The sequence below is a fragment of the Engraulis encrasicolus genome, chromosome 7 (assembly GCF_034702125.1).
Source record: "Engraulis encrasicolus isolate BLACKSEA-1 chromosome 7, IST_EnEncr_1.0, whole genome shotgun sequence".
NCBI lineage: Eukaryota > Metazoa > Chordata > Actinopteri > Clupeiformes > Engraulidae > Engraulis > Engraulis encrasicolus.
In genome coordinates this window covers 15,544,085-15,552,277 of record NC_085863.1, presented here as the reverse complement: position 1 = coordinate 15,552,277, position 8,193 = coordinate 15,544,085, and the positions used below count along the sequence as shown (strand labels likewise).

The window sequence follows — 8,193 nt, the reverse complement described above, 5'->3', positions numbered from 1 at the left end:
TAGCCTACTGCTAGCTTGTCTTGGAAAAGTACAAATCCCCCTGCGGACCACCTGAGCTTTCTTGCGGACCACTAGTGGTCCCCGGACCACACTTTGAGAATCACTGATTTACTGGCATTCATTTCCTGTCTCTCCTCCACTGTCCTGTCAAAAATGAAGGCAAAAAAGCCCAAAATAACATTGATTTACAACAAAAAAATGTACACTACCTGTCTCATATACAGTTTCATGTTGATTTTAAGAAGTACACGACACACATGTGCACCAAAAAACATTTTTATTTCTATAAAAGAAGTGGATGATCACAACTGTACAGGGGGAAACTGACTTTTAACACCATTCCTCACAGTATCAAAAAGCTCATGTTTTCCTCACTGATCTCTTTACACATTTTGTTCTGTACAAATACAAAAGAATGAACATTAATTACTTGTATTATTATAACGATAACTGCATTGCACTGTGTAATATAGTACTGGCCCGTAAGTTACTGCATTCAATATAACATACCTAGGATTTCTGATTTACCTTTATTAAAAATTTGTTTTGTGATAGAAAGCACATTTACACACCTTAAGCATACGTACACACGTGTGCATACACACATACATAGACGTGCATGGATACAACTGTGCACCACACACACACACACACACACACACACACACACACACACACACACACACACACACACACACACACACACACACACACACACACACACACACACACACACACACACACACACACACACCCTTCAAACTTTCAAACAAAGACACGAATTATAAGTCTAAGATTCGTACATCATTAACATCTTTTTTTTTTAAGTGGTCAGTCTCTGCTCAAAAGGGACACATTATTTGTCAGCGGTGTTGAAACCCCTGTTGTGAGTGACTCGACCTCAGAGTGAAATATTGTGACAGCTTCTCCAGCTAACGTAGCCTTTGCCAACATCACTCTTTTTGTAGGCAAGCTTTAAAGACACATAAAGAAAATAAAGAAGAGCAAAACATGCTCCAATAAGAGGGTGTGCTATGTTGACAACAAGACCACTTGCGCCTGGGCGGTCTGTCACTCAGAGTTTTTTTTGGAGGGGGAGGGTGATGCTATTGGCTAATTGGGCTGAACCTGAGTGTGGCTCTGTGGCCCTCACAGCCAATAGGATGACTGCATATTTGTACTTTTTGTTTTTGATTGGCTAATCATTGCTCTGCAGGCCACGTCCCGCACGGGCACCATCACACCATAGCATGCGGACCAACATCACAACAGAAAAACAAATTAAGAAGGCTACTCTCCATGCAATACAAAAGAACAACACAACTGGGGATGGTCTGAGAGCCAGAATTAAATCATTTGAAAAACAAAATCTTTTTTTCTTTTTTGTTTTGCTTGAAAAGGACACGTTTCATAGAACCTATAGCGCAAAATGAACAAACAAAAACAAAAAACAAACGAGTATTTCACATTGTCTAGTCAGTGTTAAAAATAGAAATCCACCCGTTACATTTATTCTGAGCTTCTGATTATATACAGTATGTACATATTTTTTTCTTTATTAATCATTGTCCATAGTTCTATGAAGTTTATAAAAGAAAGAATTTGCAATCAAATGCATATAACTCTTCTACAAAGATGTGCTTAGTAACATTTTTTTTTCCTTTCAATAGTTAAATCAGAGGATGATAAAAAATCTGAAGATTGCATTGCTCTCTTGACCGTGAAGACCATGCCACTGACCTCAGGCATGCTCTAATTGCAAAGGCTGGACTTTGGGGAGAAAACATCATTTTTTTGTTTGTTTTGCTTCCATAAAGCGTTTAATTACAAGAGGTGTGTCCTCCCAACCCCCTCTCTCCATCTCTCTCTCTCTCTCTCTCTCTCCAACATACACCCCCACCACCACCTCTCACTAGCACTTGACTGGAGTATAATGGCTATGGTAGCTAGCTTACACAGAAGGGCCACGCACATGTGTTTGGAGGCTTTTTGTAGCACAGCCGGTGGTGGCTAAGACACACGTGTGCATGTTGGATCAGCCCCACACAAATAAATGCTTTTAAGAACAGCGACCACAGCGTGTGTCTTGTTTTATTCATTTGCTTTTTTTCCTCGTTTCTTTCTTTCTTTCTTTTTTTCTCTTTTTTTTGCATAATCAAGTGAGCCCAGGTGTGGAGCTGAATGGTGTTTCGAGTTTAAGACATGAAAAGTGTTGGACGAGGTGCAAATGCGGAGGGAGGGGAGCTGAGGGCTATGGGGAGGGGAGGAGGGTACTGGGTGGGATTCAGGGGGTTTCAGAGGAGAGTACGGGGAAGAGGGTAGTTGGGTAAGGGGCGTTCAGGGTGCCTTCGCTCTCCCTGGAATCTCCCAGAACCCTGAAAACCAGATGCGCAAATTTTTACATCCGCGCTTTTTTTTTTTTTAAACTTCATTTAAGGCTCCGACGGGCTAGAAGTCACAACATGTGCCAAAAAAACACACACTATACGTAAAATCTCTGATGTCTTTACAAGAAACACACACACACTTTCTGTTACACACACAAACACGCGCGCACACATACACACACACGTGCACACACATGATGACTGGCGTGCCACCATATTCACCGCACTAAGGACCACAATCCACAAATTCACAAAAAAAAACTAAGAAAAGAAAGAGCGGAAACAAACAAAACATGCATTCGTTTCAGAACACATTTGTTATTAGTGGCCAATTTTGCCAAGAGAAATATCTAGAAGGCCTTTCTTTCGTAAATAAAAAGTACAAAAAAAGCAAGAACAACCAACACAAATACTGTTACTGAATTAGTTCAAATATTGCAGAGGATAAATATTTCTGATTGATATATATAATGAAAGGGAAATAAGATAAAATTCACAGTCTTCAGAGTATCTGCCCTGTCCACCCTCTCCTGATCGCTTGTGAGGATAAGGGGAGGTGGTTAACTAAGACTACGTTAAATACTTTCTCCATTCGGACATTTTGTTCTGAGGATGCAAGGGTGGAAAAGGAGGGGGGGTTCATCATAATGCACCTTTCAACTGTCTTTAAATTATATTTTCACTTTGAAATCTTTCAACTGCAAGACATACAACCAGTAGACACACACACACATGCACGCACGCGTGCACACACACACTAAACTTGGGCTTATCATGCACTTAACGCAAGAAAACCACACACTTCAGAAATAAATCAATGAATGGGTACAAGACAGTTGAGGGAACACAAATGCGCACACACACATACACACACACGCACACACACACACACACCACATATCTCCATGTTCACCCTGACTCTAACACACACACCAACACCCTCTGAAGCGAAACACAGAAATGATCGCAGTTTATCCTCCACTGTCCATGCGATGTTGTTCTCGTCTCTCTTTTTTTTTTGCATTTTATGAAACATGATTCCCTGTATCAGCAATTGTCTTTTGTCGTCTCCTCAATAACTTCTTCCTTTCAAACCGAGGAGGGAATAATCCTATCCTCCCTCTGGATTTTTCTTCTCCGTCTTCAATGCCTTTTGATTTTGAACTCGTCCTGGTTGGTGCAGAGTAAAGAGGTGTTTGGTTTGAGCCTTTGAGGCAGCAAATCAGGCATGAGAGGACACTGATGATGGGCAGATGGGTGGAGGAGGTTGGTTTACTGAAGGAGGTTGGTTGCACCAGGAGAGAAGGTTGCACCCAGGAGAAGGTTAGTCAGGGAGGTTGGTTGCACCAGGAGAGATGGTTGCACCCACTCTCCACCAGGACCACACCACATGGGTGGCGCTCTGTGCATTGCCCTGGGAGAGGAGAAGCTTTCTGGACGTCTCTCACCAGATCAACTAGGCCCATGGGACTGACGGAGCAACTCAAGGAGTCCCAGCCAGACAATGAGGATATCACAGTTCTTGTCACAGATGAGAGACGCGATAATTCACGAGTGTGTGAGAGCATGTTTGTGCATGTGTGTGTTCTGTGATGTACGTGTGTGCAGCCTCACTGTGTGTGCACAAGTAGGGTGTTTTTTTGCGATGATGTGAATAGCGTGTCCTGTGGTGTGTGTGTGTGTGTGTGCGTGCGTGCGTGCGTGCGTGCGTGCGTGCGTGCGTGCGTGTGTGTAAGGGTGCTCTGTGATGCTTGTAGGGTAGGTATTCCTGTCATGCATGTGTTATGTAGAGTCAGTGTTCACATCATGACGTGGCGTCGCCGGTGCAGGGCCAGGTGATCCGAGCGGGAGAAGGAGCGGTCGCAATCGGTGCAGCGGAAGGGCTTGATGCCCGTGTGCTTGCGGAAGTGTCGCGTCAGCTCGTCGGAGCGGGCGAACCGCCAGGTGCAGCCCTCCCATGTACACTGGTAAGGTTTCTCTCCTGGGGGAGGGAGGGAAGACAGAAAGGAAGGAGATTAAATTGTGCGTTTAAAGCGGTTCTCCACTTAAAGCAAGAGTAAGTTAAAAATACAGTATTGTGCACTGTGATAGGACTGCTCTCCTGAGGGCAGCAAACAGAAGGGAGATTAGATTGTGTTTTTTTGTGGTTCTTCCCTTAAAGGTACACTGTTTAATATTTTGTTAGCAGTTTATTTCCAGAATTCATGCTGCCCATTCAGCAATGTTAATTTTTCCATGGATTAAGCCATCATGTTTTATCAAAGTCCAATCTCACGCACATCCAGTTGCTTTCGGGTGCAGGTTCAAAAGACGTTAAGTTCATAAAATAATGAATGTCTGAGGAAGGGCCAGGGTGGCCCGAAACGTCACAAGATTAAAATGAAGAAAATTTGGGAGCATCGGTTAAGCCATCATGTTAACAAGAGAAAATGTCAGCACATATGAGGTAAGTCAAGAAGTCTAAACAAGGTCAGCAACCATGATGATTACATCGTCGTGACTTCCCAGGAATCCAGTATGTGTGGGTGGCTTCACCTCAACACCCATGCCTGAGTGACAGGCTGTCTCTACGGGCCTACTTCAGGGCAACGGACTCATAACGATGCATTACACAGTACATTACACTGACCCTGAGAGGTTCACACGCTACAATGTGCCCCAACAAGTAAAAAAGTGTATTCTTCGCCAGAGGGTCTTGATGAGTAGGTCAAACGGCTGTCAAATCAACGGGCCAAGGTTGAGAGGCTTACTTGTCAAGTTCACTGACAATTATCCATGTTGAGATAAATACTAACTCACAGATGCATTCAAAGGAACATTTAGAGCAACAAACAACTAAGTAACAGTGTTACGGTGATACGTGCAGCACAGTAACAACCCAGGCTGTGTAGCCACGCATGTACGCGCTTGCTCCTTGAATTTTCATTTACAAACGTTGATGTTGTGAGGAGTTGAAGATACTGGCAGCCAACCCCACGTGAGCTCATTTTTTGACCGACAGCGGTTTCCAACAATCAGAGGTTGAACAGTGCGCAGCCAGGAGTTGTTTACAAATGTGAAACCCATGTATTGGTATAAAAGAAGTGATGCACTTGACAGTATAACACAACGTATATTATTATACTCCTTATCTACCTATAACCAACCAACTGTCTGTAATAACCAGCCTTAACTACCTGATTTGACTAAAGGGATTAATGGGGCGTGACGCCACAAGTCCTTTCAACGTGGTCTGCGTTTCCCCATAGCTCACTGTCATACCGCTAAGCCAAACTGTCAATCCAGATAGCGATGGCAATATGCAAATTCCCCCTCTACTGAACAGCCTCGAGGACCATGTTTCACAACACTAGGAAGCATTGAGTCAGCTTGAGGGGTGCATTTCTCGAAAGAGAAGTTGTTAGCCTGTTAACAACTTCGGTAGTTGCCAATGGGAAAATGCATTGAAAACAACAAAGTAGCTAATGTAGTAAGCAACTTTGGTTTTGAGAAATGCACCCCAGGAATGTACACACACTATGCACATACTGTTCTTCGAGCGCTGGTTTATGTAGGTAAGTACGCTGGGTATGTAGGTTATGTACAAATCTATTGCACTACTCCACTTTATTGGTCTGCTGTCGAGAGATTTGGGTGTTGACTTTTTTTCACATGTTTGTCTGTTGTCTGGGCTCCTGGCCCAATATAGACCCATTTCCCCATCTTAATGTGGACGAACCAGCCTCATTGAATCAAGCTATTGCCTTGAGGTTCTGCCCCAATTTGGCTAATTTGGCAAATTAGCATCGACTCAACTTGGCTAGAGAACATTGGGTGTTAATACAAGCTGAATTAGTCAGGAAATAAAAACCAGAGACGGTGAAAAGAACTTAGAAAATCGTTTCACCGTCTCTGGGCAGATTGTTCCTTGGGTCCTTTAAACGGATGCTGTAGAACAATGCATTTCCTCACTGTTCTAGAATCCACAGCCATTGCAATCAGTCAGTCAATAGGAGATTTGTGATGCCTATGAATCATGTGCTTTTGTCTCGGCTTCTACGGTCGTTATCTGTAACCCTGGTTACATTCAACATTTGTCCCCAAATCAGTGTTGGTGAGTCAAAAGTCTTCAAACACTGCCAAATCTATCCACTCCCCCCCCCCCTTCTCTATTACTGAAACAGACCCTGTCAAGCACAGGGGTTCTCCATATGCCTATGCTTAACCTTCAGAACGCGACATTACTGTTCCCACAAAGCATTTCGAGAACAAAAGTCTTTAAGTGTTCACTGGCGACCATTGGGAAACTTACATTAGTTATATTAGTGATATTTAGTGTGAACACGTCAGATGGTGGTTGGAAGTTAAGTGTGGGAGAAGCTATGGGCCTGTGTGTGATTGTGCCATCTTGGTCTAGCTGGCTGGCTGGCATGGAGGGCAGCAGATGGGTCATGATTTGGAGTGGTTTTGCAGAGAGCAGTGGATAAATATGGACACATCAACGTGTGCCACGCAGATAGACATTTACTCAAAAAAGACTGAATAATAAATAAAAGCCAAATGACCTGTTGCAAAGTATTGGTTAAAGGGTGTGCATAATTATGCAATCATGTTAATGTGAGTTGTGCGCAGCTAGTTTCACGCAGAAAACAAAAATGTAGAACCCATGTATAGGCATGTAGTACCTGTGTGTATCCGCCGGTGGGCTTTCAGATGGGAGCTCTTGGTGTAGACCTTGTTGCAGCCGGCGTAGTCGCACATGTGCACTCGTCTCCTCTTCATGTCGGGGGAGTCAGGGTCTACAGGCATGTCGATGTCCACACCCGAGCTGAAACAGCAAGTCAGAAGAAAAGGGTTGAGGTTGAGACCGTGAGACAGAATGCTAAAAAAATCAACAAACATTTGCAAAAGTAACCTGCCAAATTATATTTTTTATTTCTGCAAAACTGAGAAAGAATTTACGAGTTGACTTCCGGTTATGACGTTGGGCTAAGCAGTCGCAAGACAGAGCTCTCCTGAACCAAAGTATACATATAATAGTTGGACAATAATAAAATATTGCTTCCAGCGTTGTTTACACCAATTCAGGAACTAATATGCTGTCGAGCATGCCTCCTCAAACCTCCGAAGACGACTGCAAAGCCGGACGGCCCATCTAGCCCAGCACGACTAGCATCGGATGCCAGGCTGAGACCGTGAGACAGAATGCTACAAAAAAAACACCACCATCAACAAATTTGGAAAAGTAACCTGCCAAATTATTTTTTTTTTCTGCAAAACTCAGTAAATTTACAGTAAACTGATTTGTATTCATTCATGAATGTGTGTCACAGCTTGATGAAGGAGAGAGAGAGAGAGAGAGAGAGAGAGAGAGAGAGAGAGAGAGAGAGAGAGAGAGAGAGAGAGAGAGAGAGAGAGAGAGAGAGAGAGAGAGAGAGAGAGAGCGAGAGCGAGAGCAAGAGCAAGAGCAAGAGAGAGCTTGTGGGCGAAGTGGTAGCACAGGTTGGGCTGACTGGGTTGAGGTGTGTTGAGTTCCGCCAATGGCCTAGGGTGCCAGGTGACCTTTGGGCCTGCTGGCAGAGTTTTAAAAGGTCAACTCCTGTCGTAGCTTGAAACTTCACCTTTATCTACTACAGTATGTGTTGTTCAACATCGCTCAAACACCTCAACTCAACTGGCAATTACACAACATGCCACGACATCTCACAACCCCGTATTTTTCTCTTTATGTATGCATGTGAGAGTCTTTACTGGGTTGGTGGAGAAGAAATGCCCCAATTAAATGTATATATCTACACCTACTGGTCTGGTTTCGAATGCTTTTATT

At 43.6% G+C, this 8,193-nt stretch overlaps 1 protein-coding gene across 2 annotated transcripts in view; it reads right to left on the bottom strand.

The window, feature by feature from the left end:
• Positions 1-260: 260 nt before the first annotated feature.
• The window catches only part of klf8 (Kruppel like factor 8), an 89,669-nt gene continuing 81,736 nt past the window's right edge, over positions 261-8,193 (bottom strand). For both annotated transcript variants that reach the window (XM_063202945.1, XM_063202946.1), the window contains exons 5-6: positions 7,052-7,194; positions 261-4,368 (exon numbers count right to left, since the gene is read on the bottom strand). In XM_063202945.1, coding sequence (XP_063059015.1) covers positions 4,187-4,368; positions 7,052-7,194 — 325 coding nt within the window. In that variant the 3' untranslated portion in view covers positions 261-4,186. The remainder of the gene's footprint in view (positions 4,369-7,051; positions 7,195-8,193) is intronic.